Source organism: Cinclus cinclus, chromosome 4 (assembly GCF_963662255.1).
Source record: "Cinclus cinclus chromosome 4, bCinCin1.1, whole genome shotgun sequence".
Classification (NCBI taxonomy): Eukaryota; Metazoa; Chordata; class Aves; order Passeriformes; family Cinclidae; genus Cinclus; species Cinclus cinclus.
Window position 1 is genome coordinate 40,150,221 of NC_085049.1, and position 17,878 is coordinate 40,168,098.

The 17,878-nt window shown below is 38.8% G+C and overlaps 1 protein-coding gene across 1 annotated transcript in view; it reads left to right on the plus strand.

Moving 5' to 3' along the window:
* Nucleotides 1–17,878, plus strand: part of TMEM117 (transmembrane protein 117) — a 179,581-nt gene that overhangs the window by 133,803 nt on the left and 27,900 nt on the right. Inside the window, exon 6 of the mRNA XM_062491152.1 lies at nucleotides 11,257–11,416. Within this exon, the coding sequence (XP_062347136.1) occupies nucleotides 11,257–11,416 (160 nt within the window). The remainder of the gene's footprint in view (nucleotides 1–11,256; nucleotides 11,417–17,878) is intronic.

Genomic DNA, 17,878 nt, shown 5'->3' on the forward strand with positions numbered 1-17,878 from the left:
CTGGTTTCTGTTTACTGGAATAATTTGGAAAAGAGGGCAGATTAGTCTCAGGATAGAACACAGGACTTCTTCTAAAATACTGAAAAGTTTCTGTTTGAGGGGGTTAACTATTTTCTGCAAAACTCAAAGTTTACACAGTATGTATCTGGGCATCTTGGTGAATTTAGCCATAACAATTCCCAAGTTCTCTTGTGCACCCTCTTCTTGGAAATTTCTTATGTTCATCTTCCACTGGAAAAGTGATGATATTCATATTGTCACAGAGCTGAACATGTAATTACTGGAACAGCACTGGCTGTCCAGGATGTATTTTGGTGAGTCTTGTTATTAACTTCTTTTTGTTCAATCTTATTTCTCGTCCTGTTCTATTGTTAGAAAGGTTAACTTTCCAGGAAGTCAAAATCACAGTAATTTGCATGTGATTTTTCTTTGTTTTTTAAGGAGAGGTGTCAGCCTTATACTGGAACTGGTTCAACTTGTGAAAAAAAAAGGCATATTAACTTTTATTTTCTAGACAATTTTTGAGTTAGTGTCAATTCTCTTGTCATCCTGTCATTCACTTTCTTGGAAGAGATGGGCTCCATCTTCTTGCTCACCTCCACAGAGGAATTTGGTGGGGGACAGCTGTTAGTTTCTGCCATACCCTAGGCCCTCTTTATGGACAAGTGCTTCAGCCCCTAACAACGAAAGCTTTAAAATACTCCACTTTAAAAAGCTCCACTTTAGTTTATTGGTGCTTTTTTATGTACAGATGGCCAAAAACTGGATGTGGTATTCTGGATACGAGCAAAGTAATGTCTCCTGATCTACTGCTTGTGCCTCTGTTATTGCAGCCCTGGACACTGTTGAGACTTCTTTGCTGCCAGCAGACATGCCTGGCATACAGTCAGCTTGCTGTCTACTTTTCTCACTGAGGTAAAATTGATATTATTTGAAAGATTTTTGACATAAAAATGTGTTGCTCTGGAAGAAAGATTCAACTTTTGTTTGTTTGGGTTTTTATGTTGCAGTTGTCTTGGAAATGCATTTGATCAAAATATAATCAAGTTGTTAGGTGAAAGCCCTCGTATTTATTTAAAATGCTTTGGACAAAAAATTGAAGAGCAGTTCAAAACAGTTGCAATTGTATTTTAATTTGATAGGGTTTCTGCAGATATAATTATAAAAACTAAAACATTTTGATGAACAAGTAACTATATCCCATAGATATGATTTTTGGTGTATGAAGCCTAAAATAATGACAAATTTATTTTTCCAGAGAAGTACTCTGTAGACAAATTGTACAGTTAATCTAACATAGAACATAGAAAGCTATTAAACTGTTATGTTTAGTTTATTGTAAATTTGAACTGTATTTTAAATTTTAGTTGTGGATGTAATATGCTGTCTGAGAAGCCCTGAGAATGTAAGCATATACCACACAGCTCTCCTACCCACTTAAATAAATAAATGCTTTCTAAGAGTAGCAACGTCAGGTATCTGGGCAAGGACAACACGTTCCATATGTTCTTCTTAGCTAAAATGAGCTCCATTTTTTGTCCATTATGCTTTGTAACTTATAGAATCATAGAAATGTTTATGCTGGAAAAGACCTTTAAGATCATCATAGCCGTACTGATGCAGGGCTGACTTGACATTTCCGTGCTGGATGAACCATTGTCCTCCTCACTGTCGGGCTCCACTTGCAGGGGCTCCCACCTGTTATCCCTGGGGAGGTGGGGCAGCGATCCAAGAGGTGTGCTGAGCCAGGGAGGGACTTGTCACCACTGCCCCTGTCCTTATGTCACTGTGCTCGGGCAGGCAGAGGGAGGGCAGGGAATCCTCCGACCCGTGCATCCCGTCTGCCTGCCGGGCCTGTCCCCGGGAAGGCTGGCTGCAGTTCCAGCAGTCCCTCTCTCCCGCTCTGTCTCCGGTGGCCCTCATCCCACATGGCTCCTTCTGCCGCCCGCTGCTCCTGGCGTGGGAGCCGGGCACGGCCCGGCACGGCGGCGGCTGCCGAGCTCGGACGGGGCCACGGCTTTCTGCCGCTGGTGGGCGCCGCTGCTGCCTGGCTGAAGCCTCCTTTCTGCACGTCCTTCCTGGAGAAGTGCTGCCTGTACGGACGCTCCGCTCCCCGTGTGCCCACCCTGCCGCTGTCACCCCTGGGACGGCCTGGATGTGCTGCTGCTCCTGGTTTGTAACAATGTCTGAGGGCTCCGGGCGGCTCTCCTCTCCCCACGGGGCTCCCGCACTGTGGGAATTGTGCTGGCCCTGGAGCTGCTTGATTGGTGTCTGAGCGATACTTTTATCATCACACATACCGTGGGAAGTTTTATGGGGTCTGTGCTTGGGTTTTTTCCCTAAAACCTGCGAGGACAAGTTTAAGACTGCCGCATCGAAATTCTATGTGAAATCATTTCAGTTTTCTAAAATATGTTTTAAAAAGCAAGTAAACCCCAACTTTTCAGAGACTGCTTTCATCTGATAGCTTCTAAATACAAATTTTCCATTATTTTATTCAAATATGAATGTTGTTATTTGCTACATTAAATTTGTTTTTTAATTTTTCAATACATATTTGTTTTTCAATTCAGTAATTCAAAGGCTTTTGATTGTTTTCTTTAAACAAATTAAACATCAAGAAGTGACTTCAGTTTTGAGATTCAGCTCTGGGTTCAGGGGTCTGGTGTTTATGTGTTGCTCATGGCTATCAACATGCCAGCTCCTGCTACAGCCAGTGCAGCTCCAGTCAATGAAGACGATGGTCATTCAGCTTGCCACAAGGAGAAACTTACCTGTAATCACCCGCATAACTTTCCAGGCTCCATCATTAGAGTAAAGGTGGGATTCAGGTCCCTAAACATAGGCATTGACTACAATTTGGAATGCTTTGGTGTATTGAAATAATGCACAGGCCTGGTGGACATGACACAGGGCTCAGAGGAGAACTTCTATTGCAAGGTACTCCACAGCAGCCCAAATCATGCTAAACTAAACTTGGTTTAGGCAACCCAATCTCACACTACATCTCTGTTGACTGTAATGAGAGATCAGATATATTAATTCACAGGTAGACTGCTAAAAAACACCCTCTATGGTTAAGCATCTGACTGATTCTGAATTCCTTATTAAATGTTTTAATTGCGCTAAATTAACCTATATGTAAAAATTATCTCTTAAACAAAAAAAAAAAGATCGGATTTTTGCTTGGCTCTAGACAAAATGTAGTAAACCTCACTGTGATCTGGGAAAAACATTTGAGTAACTTAAATGCAGAAAAGAAATATCAGTCTAGAATAACCTGAAGGAAATATTCAGAGTCTCGTTTATACAGTAAAACAAGTAAAACATTGATCAGGTTTGAAGTTCCCTTAATGATGAAATAAATTGTGAACAAAAACAATGCTAGAAAATTCAGCAATGGAGAAGTAATTATTTATTAATGAAAGAATTAACTTCTACCACTTTTTTGACTTAGATGTTTTAAACTGTGTCTACTGAAAATCAGTTTGTCTTAAATCAATCTTCTAAAAATCCAAATAATGCATATCATAAACAGGATTGAAAATGTGGTGTTAGATCCACACTTACACTCTTCCTTGTTTCTAAAACTGGAATTTAGTAATGTATCTCAACTCAGGAAAATCAAGGAGGTGTTGAGATATACTTCTAGCTTCTGCTCTAGGTTTGAAAAGCTTAATTTTAGGGTCTTAGAATAGCAATTCAATTACCATCCAAATGCATTTGAAATTGTTTTTTTCTTCTAAATGTTAAAACATGTGACTTTTCCATTTTAAAAGTTTTTCCTGTTCTACATTGCAATGAATTTAAGACTTTACTGAGTATTTCATGATAACTGAGAAATGGAGGCCAATAACATTTTCTTCTCATAACCAGTTTCTAGCTGCTGCTGAGGATACCAGAAAGATGAAAGCCAAAGCCCGTTTTGTATGTTTTGCCATATGATCCCATGTCTTGCCACTATGATGAGCAAACCACCTTCACCTCCATCATACCAGGGACTGGGAATAGCTAAGCACTGAGACATTTGGGTGTAGGAAATCCGTGTCCAGAGAACTGTTGACTCGTGTCATGACTAACGTCATGTCATGACTAATGTTGACTTATATACTAATTAGACCAGCTCCAGCTAGTCTGAACAAATAGTACCCTGCAGAATGTGAGAATCTTCTTGTTATTTCATCCAGCTGGTCTCATTAACACTAATATTCAAGTAGCTGGTCTGACTTACTCAGAAGAGGTAATGGCTTCTGTGCTGTTTGTAGCATCTTGTGCAACTGAGGTGCTGCCCTAGCAGCTCCTCAGCCACAATGAAGTGCTGGAATTGTGCACAGTTCTGATACAGCCTGCCTCACAGCTTCTGTAATATGGAAATCATCCCTTTCACAGGTAAATTTTGCATATTGATGAACTGCCCTTGTCTGAATATAAACCGTTTTTACTGAAAAATTGCCAGGCAGGTCTATCCTAAGGCACATTTGTTGTTCTGAAAATACTTTTTCAAATCTTGTTTCTGTTGTTTTTGAGCAGCTGTCTTCCACTCCCTATTCTATTGATAAAATAAGTGATGTATCCATCTGGAAGTAAAACAAAAAAATGGCTTCTCTTTACCTTATATAGAATTGTGTTTGGTTTTCTGTTTTGGTTCAGTTTTTGTTTTCCTCAATGCTTTCTACTGGAGTTGAGCAATTAACTTCTAACTTTGGAAGTTGAACATGAAGTAGAGTTCCTTGGCTATGATTCATGTGAGTTTTATACTACCTTGATATGTGGTGCTTCAAAATGTGTTTTACAAGTAAGACCATGAACTTTCACAAACTGTTTTTGCTTTTCTGTGTCACAGATAGGAAATGCCATTTGAAATGTAAAGCTTATGGTGATGAGTTCAGTTTAAATGAGCTGCTGTTTGAAATAGATAACACTTTCATTTTAGTAAATTAATGGTGTGGCAAAAGGAAACTCAAAGATGCTTCTACCTGTAATAAAAAAATTATGCTCTCTAGAATTCTGATATTGCACCATGCAATTACATTACATAATCTAATTAATTTCATTGCATGAAACATAGCAAAATGTTTCATTAATATATATATATATATAATCTAAATGTAATTTCAGGCTTAATATTAGTCTTCGTGCAAAAATTCCAAATACCTCTGGAATATATTGACCTACTCTAATAAAATCAAAACTGTTGCAGTCAAAAGATAGACATAAAGCAAGGTTTGTGGGAAAGGTTTTTGGTTTTTGCTCCAGGAACATCTGGGGCTGGAACAGGCATGCCAAGTAGATCCCGGAAAGCTCGAAGCCTTGCTGCTCCTACATCTTTCTGATCTGGAAAACCCATAGTGTTAGTAAGTGAACGTATAAAAAAGCAAAAAAGCATTCAAATTTTGCCATCTCAGAGCATCCTTTATACTCTTCAGTGTCCAATATCTTCAGCTCACTAGTCAGAATGACAGGAAGCGTTATTTAGAAGACTTAACTGGGAATGCGTGTTTCTCAAAATGTGCAGTATCTGCTACTGGTAAGTAGTTATGAGCCATACAAAACATAAGGAGTGTTTCAGAACAAGTATTTCAGAACTGGTAGTTACTGGCCAGTGATGAATTACTTACACATTACTTTCAACAGGACAAGTCTGTCATATACTACTGTGGTGACAAGAACTTTAAAAAATAATGTGATTCAATGTTCGAATAATAAACCATTTTCTTGTAATTTATATTTAACTTTAGATAATTAAGTCTCATTGATGGTAATCTGCATTAATGTAATTTCTCCCACTTATTCATGCCTGCAGAGCATGCCATGGGGAGTGTGGTGCTCTGAAATCTGAAAGTAGTATTGCTCCATATCTCTGCCATACTTGTCTCCATCAGGATCAAACACCTTATTTAACAAAAGAGGTCCAATGAAATTACTTCTCTTCAAAAATTCTTCAAATATTCCTGGATTTGTAGGGTCTGTATATATTACTAATTCACTTCAGTAGCACATTTCTGAGGTGGACCTGACAGTTATCTCTTCACCGGCCTTCTGCTTAATGGTATAATTTGCTCTGGGGTGCACAAGTGGGATTTCTTCTGGGTACATCTGAAGTGGACACTGCTTTCTGGGATCTCAGCTGAAGTTATGGGTGCGTGCTCAGGTCAGTCCACACTACACAAACACTGTGAATATGGGATCCTCAGCATTACCTGTGTCACTCTGTGGCACTGCAGGAACTGCTGATAAACACAGAAATCTAGAGTCCCTGGTCTCTCTTCTTTCAGAGAACTGTCCCATGGGGGCAGAAAAGCAGTGGCTACTGGAAGTTTGACGTTATGCTGCTCCAGGGAACACAGATGCTTTTCACCACCAGAACATCTGCCCCTTATATTTGCTTAATTGCCAAGAAGTGGCTCTGACACCAAGCAACAGGCAGACTAAATATTTTATTTTGAATGGACTTAGAGATGCTATTTTTGAGAGATTAAATAACAGAGCCCTTCTTAATTAAAACAAGCGAATTAAAAAGTGTTGGCATTTGTATATGAACATCTGCAGTAGCATTGTTTTTTTATAGTTATTGTACACTGTGTGACTGTATATTTGGCCAGTGCTGATTCTGAGATTAAAAATTATGTAGAGTATTTGACTTGATGGGTGATCTTTCTTTCCTGAGGACTGGAAAACATGTTTAAATAAAAAAGAGCAGTAACATTTCTTGTTCCCCTTCTGTATCTGTTTTCACAGGATATTTGTATCTATTTGGGTACATTAATGAGAAACTGCCAAGGCAATCAGCACCAGTGCAGGTGCATTCCACAGCAGAGTGAGGGATTGTGACACATGGGGTGTGGTTTCTGAGGTAGGAAACCCCAGGGAAGTGCAGAGACATGCCAGGACCTGGCAGTGGGATGGGGGTGGGACAGCAGTAATGGCAGATGCCCCACTCCCACAAAGGGCAGCCCAAAGGGGCATGACTGACCAGTTTCTTTGGTCCTGTCTAATGTATCCCATCCCAAATGAGCACTATATTAAGCATTACTTTGAATCCTTGTTAACAATGTTTAATGATTTCCAAATGACCTATCTTAGTGACAATTATGTGTGAAATTATGATGAAAAGTTCTCAAAATGCTGTCATACAAATCTAAGAGCTACTTTTGACTGAGCACAGATAGGGTTTTTTACTGAAAAAGGTGTAGTCAAAGGGCAAGATAATGTATTTTGCCTCCTGAAAAAGACAAAATTAAAATGAGGAAAATAACTAAAGTTTGTCTTTCATCTCTTCAGTTGGTCTTAACAAAACTCTTACTATCTGATCATCAAACTGTAGCAAAACAAAAGATTTGGCAGAGGGTCATGTAAGACAAGAAAATTCTAAGTATCTCTAAAAATACGCAGCTCAAAGTCACAAGTAATGGGAAAGTAGTGTTGTGCAAGTAATTGTTTAACCTTTGAATGAAAATTTTCATTGCCTTTATGTTACAGTTTGGGAAATGAAGTTCCATCAAAGACCAGAATCCCTTTATATACTTTGCCCTGCTGATTTAGACATGAAGAATCATGAGACTCAGATTGGAAACAGTTCTTGTTTCCAACATTAAATGTTTTGTGAACATGTATACATTTATTAGCTTCTCTTTTATCTTTCCAGGTACAAATTCTGGATTGTTCAGTTTTTCACTCAGTACAAACAAGTAACAGACTGATTCCTGAAGGCTTGGCTCTATGGAGTCAAAGATATTTCTGGTGTAGGTTTGGAGGGGATGTACTATGAATGGTTTTGTGGCACTGCCTTGGGGCTGCAAGAGAACAAGTTGTGGCCTCATGGGCTCTGCTTTGAAGTTTGTGATGAGGGAGGTAGGATGTAGTAAACAGCAGAAGAGAGTCTCCAAGCATCCAGGACATAAGATCACAGCAGTTCATTGTGTTTTCTCTCCTCCAGGTTTAGGTTGTGACACTGTCTTCCATGAGGGAATCACCACCAGTGACTAAAACCTGCTCAGGCTCCTGGTCCATGTGGTTCACAGCCTCTCATAATGTAAAATATGATGGATGATAGATTTGAAGTTGCTCAGTTTGGTCAAAGCTTATAGTGGAAGAAAGTGTTGTGGAAAGGGGCAGAAGGGAAGATGCATCTGTTTTGGACCTTGCCAAGTTTTTGGAACCAGAGAACCAGATTAGTCTTCTGTTGACAAATGGGCCTGTAGTATGGATTCTGTTTGGCATGACTGATTTGTTTCAAGACCAAACTCAGTCCTGGCAATCAAACATTATTATAGAGATACGGTCTAAAAAATTGCCTATTTTTAAAGATATTTCTGGCAGTAAAAGTTTTTCTCTTTCAGCCTCCCCTTTAAAACCCACCTATCCCCCGCCCCCTCCCCGCAATTCAGTGTAGCACTGGGGATTTTAAAGAATTACTGGCAGTGATAAGCACAGTAGTGACTTTTGTGGACCTACCTAATAATTTTAACTATTCAGTATGCTATTGGTTTGGACAGTGTTTATTTGCACTCTTAAGGAGTATGCAGTAGGTTGTAAAATGTGTGTTATTGCAGCTGAATAGGTGTCCAGGGCACATAATCATTCAATATAGCAAGCTAGAATTAGAAGTGAAATATAAAAGTGTATTTCCGTTGTGAACTAGAGACAGAAATTGCATTTCTTATGCCTGGTACAGAGAAGAGTCAGTCTTCTCTTGCCCTTCACCTCGTAGCCTTTCCCCTTCAGTGATGAGGAGAGGTCCTGTCAGCAGTGCAGTGAATAGTTTGACAGTGTAACTCTTTCTCAGTAATGTGCATTGCAGAATAAAGGGCAAACTATATTGGGCTAGATATTGCAGGGCAGCTCACATTGGTTTATCCAATACAAGTTATGTCAAGTTAAATGAAATCCTCATCTCTTTTTCTTAATCTTCAGGACACTGTACTTTCACAAGGAGCAAACTGAACTCTAACCCAAACAAGCTGAGTTTAGAATAACTCCAAAAGCACGTATTGAATATCTTGCTGTGTTCCAATATCATAAGTCAAAAATACAACCAGAGTACTAATTATGCTATTTAATGCAACCGTTTTGAAAGTCTATTTCTAACTTTCTTTGTTGGTCTCATATTTTCTTATTCTATTAGCAGCCCATTTTCTGCTCCCTTCCCTCCCCATTTGACATTTCAGAATGAATAACAAAGCAGTTTTCTAAGTGCATATGCATTTCCTCAAGGAAATCAGGACTTGAGCACACACATCAGTCTTTGCATTCATGCCAACAAAGCATGAATAAAAATATGCCTTCCTTTGCTTGCCTACATGCCAAAGTCTGACCTTCCATGCTTTGAACTCTTGCTCCAAAATGCAAATGTATAATTCAAGAGAACTGAGGCAGAATAGTCTTGAGCATAACTTCTGGGTATATGCTTCCTATAGCAAAATAGTCAGATTTGAATTATGGTTTTAAACTTCCTCTGCCCCAGGGGAGGTGGTTCCACAGAAGGAGGTCAAGGAAAATCAGGGTGCCTACTGACTGGTGGAGTCTGCCTTGGCCAGCAGACAAGTGCTGAGCTTTGTTTTCTTTCTGGAGAAACTTTCAGGAAAGTAAGAACATTAACCATGAAAATTTTAGATATGAAGCTGAAATAAGTAGGAAAAAACACCTTTGAGTGTCTCAAGAGACTATATGCAAGAGAGAGAATTGTCTTTCTAAAATAAACTGTTCTGTGTATGTACCAAAGTGCAGCTTGTAGAAAAGTCAATCAGGTTCAGGTACTGACAGCTGAGATGGTAGCTAAAAAATGTTTTGGGATAAGAAGGCTTGACTATTGTTTAGGTTTAATTTCATCTAATATCTCATGGGGTGTTTTTTCTTGCCTAGGTGCTCGTAATTCTTTCAAGGGAAATTGTTAAGGTGTCAACCATAGTGTTGCATGTAACTGAGTTAATTTATTAAGAAAAAAAATAAATGTTCCAAGGTGAAGGTGGTACCAATCAAGTAATTTTGTGTCTCATTACATTCTGAAAAAGTGCAGCCTGTCATGTCACAGTAGAATGATGTTTAGGAGTCCAAATGTATTATACTATTGCCTATGTGCGAATTTGTTTTCCCTTCCTCACACAGACAAGCTGCTGTATAAAAAGAAATGCATACAGACTGGTAGCCTGTGACGACTCATATACAGATTTTTTTTCCCCCTCTGCTGAGTATTTGTCCTGTTTGGAAGTGTCATTGGAAATATTCTTCACTTTATTTTACAACCTTCAGTAGCTGAAGAAAATGAGATATTATTGCTGTAGAAAAAAAAATCCTCCCTGACACAATTATTTAGCCATGAGCATGCATTCAGATTTTGATATGCCACCATTATAGCACAGATTTACTGACAGCTAAGGCTACTGGAAGAAGCCTTGCTCACCCTTAAATTACCAGCTAAATTTTCCAGCTTCCATGGAACCAGAAATTCAATCAGTCACTGCTGCTAACTCTGTAAGATATTACCAAAGTGCTGCTGGAAATGATTCAGAGGTATTTTGCAGGGATAGCTTAGAAAGATATTTTCTTAAATACTGTGTTCCAGGATTGTATGAATTAGTCAAATGTATCTTCTGGAATTGTAGAATTTTTATAGAGGCTTTAATACTTTTGTGATTCACTCTTCACTGACTTCTCAGAAAAGTCATAAAATTGTTGAAAACTTTTAAAAAAGGACATCTTAGAAAATGCAAAGCAAAATCTTTCTGCAATCTCCAGAATTTACTAAAAAATAATTTAGTGCATTTTTTTTTATGGAGACCTGTTTCTCTATAAAAATTAGACTTCACAGTTAGTGTCTTATCGGTACTACAGCTTAGAAAAGATTTTCAAAGCTTCTAATGTGATTGGTGACTTAGACAATGTTCTCTCAATTAGTTCATTTGAATTTGGCCTAGATAATGCAGGCAATTGGTACATTTTACTTCTCTCTTATTTTACTTAACTGGTTTTCATCTTCAGTGAAAAATACAGACTAAAGAACCAGAGTGATATGCTTCAGCTAATTTTGCAGCATGTTTAGTACTGCCTACTAAATTTATTTTCACTAAGGATACAGCTGACTACTTTCTTTCTTAAATTAAAAGATTTGTTTGTGAATTTAATTTTCTTTAGTCTGTTTTCATCAGTGGAAAAGTACTGATAAAATACTAGTTGACCATTAGAAGACAGATAAAATAGAATGAGGCATCTTTATTACTATCATATGCTCTCTGAACTATTTTTTCTTCTTCCTTCCAGGACGGTTCTGTTTACTCTGACCTCTGTAGTTGTGCTTGTCATCACTACTGACTGGATCAGCTGGGACAAGCTGAATCGTGGATTTCTGCCAAGTGATGAGGTCTCAAGAGCCTTCTTGGCTTCTTTCATCTTGGTGTTTGACCTTCTTATTGTCATGCAGGTACATTCTCCTAATGTTCCACTCAGGCTGTTGAGGCTGCCTAGTCACTCTATTTCCTCTAGAGTAAATGGTGTTTTGCTAAGGTTATGAAAAGGTAAATAAATGTTTACTTTGCAATCACTATTAGTTAGGGGCATTTTATAACATTTTCTCAGTAACTTTGCAAAAAAGGCCTCTGGCCTTTTATTGTGAAAATATTGCTGATTTCTCTTCTTAGAGTGCCAGGTAAGAACTGCATGACTTTCCAAAATAGAAAGTGTTTTCTACAAAAACCACATCAGGAAAAGAAACAGAAACTTGTTGGTTTGTAAATTCAAATCTTCTCTTAGGAAGATGAGATAAATTCAGACAAACAAGAAAAAAATACTTCCACATTTCAAGCATTTACAATATTAGGTATATGCACACTAAGGTACTTTAATAGATGAAAATCAGGATTTGCTATTAAGATTCAGCTTTCCACTTTTACATGAAAATTTTGTTACTTGATGACAAGTCCTTGTAGTGTAATGACTTCTGCCTGAAAGCTTAACTGCGGAGATGATTCATTGTAATCTGCTTGATGTCTGCTCCTTTGAATCTAGCTGCTAAGAAAGGAATCTGGGTCACAAGTATGTGGCCAAAAACCTTCTTCATGTGATGCTGTGGTCTCCCCTTTGCATTTGTATGTGGTCTGAGCCTTGTGTGAATCATTCACCCAAAGCTCTGTGAGAAAGCATGTCATTTGGGCTGAGGTAAGGAAGAGGAGCATCGATGGCTCATGACTTTGCTCTTAATCCTACACTTGCTAGACTGTTGAACTGAAGGTAAGCAAAGAATATGAGAAGAACCAATGGATCCTTCCTCTCTAATATCGTGCTAACTCTACCAGCAGAGAGCATTTCTGAGACACTCATCTCCCTTTTAAAAGCTACCTATTACTTGAGTAATTATCACAGAGGTGACGCTGGTGGCACTCAGATTTTATCACTGCTGTATTAGGACTTGAAAAGTGCAGAGTCCTATAGTTCACTTTTGTTTTCCAATGTCCACCACTGTTCGCTGTTCACTGTGGTTCATAGTTGGATCTGGGAGGAAAAGAAAGGAAATACTGTTTTTCTCATAAGATTTCTAGTGCTTTGTTTCCTCTACCTTTGAGTTTTATATTTTGTTTGATGTTCCAAAGAGATTCAAAAGAATGTATAATAAAAGATTGTACTTTACAGAGCTGTAATGAAAGTATGAATGAAAATGCAGGCTGTATCAAGCTATACTGAATTTGATATTGCATGCAGGATAGAAAAACAGAGCAGTCTTCATATAAAATAATTATTAAACCATTCTTCTGGCTTTGAAAAATGAAATTCCAGTATTTTGACCTTGGAGTTGCTGAACATAGAGAAAAATCTTATGTGAAACAGCTTGTCCTGAGCACTCTTTCACATTTTTATAGCACAAAACAAGAGGCTATTTTAAATTGCATTTCTAGAGTGATATTTTTGTGATGGAGTTGTTTATTTACTTGAAGTTTTTTGTTTGGACTGTGAAAATATGTTGGCATGTTTTATTTACAATGTAGTTCTAGCATTGCTACTGCAATAATCTCATGTTGAGAGAGCAAAGTATTAAATCACCTGAAATCACAGAATGGGCCAGGTTAGAAGGAACCAGAGTGGGACATCTGGTCCAACCTCCCTGCTCAAGCAGAGTCATCCTAGGGCACATTGCACAGGGTTGTGTCCAGACAGTTCTTGAATATCTCCAGCGAGGGAGACTCCACAACCTCTCTGGAAATCTTTTCCAGAGCATGGTTATCTACACAGTAAAGAAGTGCTTCCTCATATTCAGGTGGAACTTCCTGTGCATCAGTTTCTGCCCTTTGCCTCTTCTCTTATTGCTTGGCACCACCAAGAAAAGCCTGGCTCCATCCTTTTGTCACCTTCCCTTTGGTTACTGATAGAGATCTATAAGGTCGTCTCTCAGATGTGAACTTAGCAATAAGGGCAGGTGACCAGTGACTGGTTTTTCAGATGAGTCAGAGTAGATGGAAATTCACCTTGAATAAAACTGATGACAGCTCCATTACTGGTGCAGGTTTTACAGGGAGGAGCCATATACCCTGGACTACTTTTGTCAGAATTTTGTGGAATGTTTCATTCCACTCATAGTATATTGCTCTTCCTAGCAGATTTTAGACACGCCTGTCAAACAGCATTACTCCAGAAATGGATAACCATTTTGAAGACACTCTTGTACTCAGCTAATTGTGCAATGTTTGATGAAGAATCCTGCTGTGAGGGCTGGCTGTGTTGTAGTGTGTGTCCTGCAGCCTGCAGGTCTCTGAAGGAGAAGGGACAGGTTCAAGTGGGGTGACTTTGGGAGAAGACTTTCTGTAGCAAGTAATAGATTTTCCTTCCTGCAGTATCCCACATAGTAAAGACTTCCCCCTCTTCTTTTGTCCTTTTTACATTCTCATCTATCTATGGATTGTGGAAGTGTTCCTTAACAGTACTGATTTAAAATAGTCAAAAATAATCCTGAAAACAAATTAAAGGACTAGATAGGAACAGTCTTGATCTATAGCTTCCCTTTATTTGTACTTATTATGAAATTCAAGTGACATACCTGAGTATATTCCTAAATACCATTTAACCAAAAAAATTATAATGCTTCTCATACCATTACTGGCACCATGGCATTTCTTTGTAGTGGGTCAGATATGGATCTTTCTTGCCTATCATAGATTTATTTTATTGAATCTGCCTCTACAGCTGCTACTTATGGTTTTATACTTGATTGAATTCCTCAGTCCCAAAGTGCTGGGCTTTTTCCCCTAAGAGTCACTGCTTCGAATGATATCAAGTCTCTCTCCTTTCAAAGTTGAACACAGAACAGTAGCTCTCCTGAACTCCACTTTCATCCATAAGGCATCTGTTTTCTCTTCATTTTCCTGTATCATCTCTGTGTGACTGGTAACAAGGGAGTGAGTTATTGTGTACTAAGAGGGACAAGTTAGTGTGGTCCCAGAAATGGCCAGCTCAGGAACAAGCACATAGATATGGAGTGTCCTACAGAGTGAAATGTTCCTGCCCATCTCCTGGCAGGGAAGTGAGGATCTGAGTAACCAGGGCATGGAGCCTCCACACCTCCTTCACTTTGTTTTTTTCTGAGGACAAAACAAACAGAATGGAAATGTATTTGCACTTACAGGTCAGAGAATGAAATAATGCATTGCTAATCCAATGGTTTTATTTTAAAGGAAAACACTTTCAAGTTTGATGGAAGTGTAGGTGGTGTTCCTGTAAAAGTGTGATGAGGGGCAAAAAGCATTGTTATGTGTTTTTAAAACCCAGAAGTTTCTGTTGAATTTTTTTCAAGATCTACTGGGATATATAAATTCCATCTAAAAATCCTTGAAACATTCTTTTGCCCCCTTGCCAGACCCCACTATAAAGTACAATTTATTTCTTCAAGTCTTTCGGTTACTTTGGGGCTAAAATTTATAAGAAAAATAATTTTCTGCTGGGCAAAGGTGGGTGTATTTTGTCCCTTATTGCACATTATATACCTTACTATTTTAATGAGCTGTCTGGTTTTTCTTGCAGTGTTACCATTCTGTACTTGTCTAGTTGGATAACTGGCACCATCATTTTATGCTGTGGATTTTATTAAACAAGACATGTGAAATAACAGTATTTTGAAATACATTTCATCCTTTATACTGATTGCAGATGGTTAAATCTTGCTCAGATGCATTATATTTATCTCAGGCATTATAAATTCAACTCCAGTGTTTTCTTCAGCTGCTGCAACTTGGTGTATTTGTGCTGACCTGAATCCCCTTGTGCTGATTTATACTGGCTGAGGGCTGAGCCCTTTTTTTAGCTCTGTCACTTAGTTCCTCATTTGAAGAAGAGGAACAACTGTAGTTCTTTTCTTTCAGTAGTTGTGTGATTGTCTGCTTAAGCCCCCAAGGTGCTCAGTGAAGGAGGCTGTCTGACTTGGTACAGCTTCTAGTGTAATCAGGCACCAGTCCCAGCTGGAGCCTCTTGGCTCTGAGATGACTACACACAAAATGAATTAGCTGGAAAAGCTTCTCATTTGTCACAGTCAGTCCCTTTTACCCTGACAATGGGTACATGCCATACATGTGACACTGAGCCCCTTCTTTGACAGTGCAGGTATTTGCCTGAAATAACAAAGCAGTTGTCTAAAAGTAGACCCAGCATTTTCACATACTGTCCCTGGAAACCAACATATCCAGCCCAAAATTAACAGAAAAACATGAACTTATATGAACAAGAAAATCTTGGAATTGTTTGCAAGTCTTTCCTGGGACAATTTTCATCTTTAATAACAAGGAGAGTCTTTTCATAGATTCTGCTGTAATTAGTGTAATTAGGCTTTGTTATTGCTGGGTGTATATGTAAGAAACATTGAATTGCTTAAGAGTATGTTGGAATGATCAATGTTGATATAACAGTAATGGTAACATTCAGATAATTCCAACTCTCCACAGCAATGCTCTGGAATGTATTATTTGAAAATATTTGATTCTTGAAATATGCTTTGATATGAGTGTTACACGGGTTTTTATCTGAAAACAAACTGAGAAGAGATTGAACAGGTTCAGCTGCTTTCTAAGTGATAGAATTGCTTGCAATTTTTAAATGCAAGCAGTGAATTTAAAAGAGCAAGATAAACCTCAGCTTGCCATCATTAGACAGAGCACTCACTGCCTTGGCAGCAAGCTTTATGCCCATCCATATCTTACATTTGGCTACATAGCATATTGAATATACAAAACTTATGGGTAGGTTGCACAGAGCATACAGATCCACCTATCAATAATAATGAGTTCAAGTAAGAAGAGGGAGCCAGATCAGTGTGGTTGCTCTTAATCAAAACTTTGAGGAGAAAAGAAATTAGAATATGCTTGATATTGTTAGTCTAGCTGAGTTATTTCTGCAAAGCTGATTGAATGGAAGATGTTTATATTTCCTTGAAAAGTTTGAAGCCTGTAATATGAAACATTAACAAAAAGAGTGAATTGCTTTTATATACATGCTATAAAGCTGCTGCTTTTAGTTGTGTAACAAAACAGAAATATTTAATCACTGACTGTGTTGAGATACCAAATACATTAGATATTTTTGCATCTGTTAGAATCCAGAATTTACTGAGACCATCAATAAATAATTTGTTTTCATATGTCTAGAGGAGGGGAAGTATTCCCTAATGCATTTAGTGATTTGAAATTATAGGTTGTGATGGTTTCTGAGTTTCAACTACTATTTAATTACTCAGCTATACTGTGTTTGGCATTATGTCCCTGTGGGTCATAGGTGTTGTGAAAGTGTGGTCTTCAGTCAATCAGGTTTCTAGTTTCCTACAGGTCAAAAGCTAAAAAGTTTCCTTCTTCTGGAATCTGACCAGGTTTATATTGTGTAATGCTTTTTAGGGAAAGGAGATTCCCCAGAATAACACCAGGTCTGACAGATAGATTAGGCACCAGCACTGCATCACACAGTGTAATTTCTCTGTTTCCACTGGAGCAGCAAAACAACTAAATCAACATGCCTATAGAGTCTCCCAAATAGTCTCACTAGTGTCCTGCAACTGACTTTGGACTGTATTATGCCTCAGTTGGTCCCTAAATAATTAACCTCTTCTTTATCTCTTCCTTGTACCCAGACAGTATTTGCAATATAATTTTTCGTTAAGATTCCTTAGAGCGCTGCCTGAGCCAATATGCTGTAGGCATATCAACATGTCATTGCTCTTGTTGAAATGGTAGGAGCAGAGACAAAGGTGATACTGATCAAACTGGGAAAGAACTGTAGTTTTCACCTTACTCTCCCCAACACTTGTTTGATTGCTGCAGTAGCCAGTAATGCTGAACTTGTCCTGATACGCTAATGCCAGAATGACACAGCCTCAGGTGGTGTGTGGTGGTACCATGTGCTTTCATCTCCCACTTAATTAGCAGAGAGAGCAGCCACAGGCATGGTGGGGACTATCCATTAGCAACCAATGCAAGGTGGAGCTGTCAGGGCCTCTGAAATCAGTCACAGCAGGCATGGAATCCATTTCTCCCTGGATGAAAATAGCTGAATTAAAGAGCTGCTTTCAGGTCTGGCTCTGGGGAAGGCAGTGTGTCTCCTAAGGCAGCCTGATGCTGGGAGTAGTTTGAAGCACTTATGAGGGCCATAAGGGAGAAAGAAGCCCAGGCCCAGCAGTCATGGCTGCTGCTCCAATCCCAGCCACTTCCAGCTCATAGCAGGCATTTGCAAGCAGCTCTTGTCTCTGCATAAAGATCATGGTGGTAGCAGGATATTCCTGCTGGGCAGGGTAGCAAGTCAGCAGAGAGAAAGACTTGAAATTGGCATAATCCCCTGAAATGATCACTCTCCATCCAACAGCACTGTACAGCTCACCAGAGGCACAGGGGGAGGCACGGACCAAAGGCAGTTGCTTCTGGTG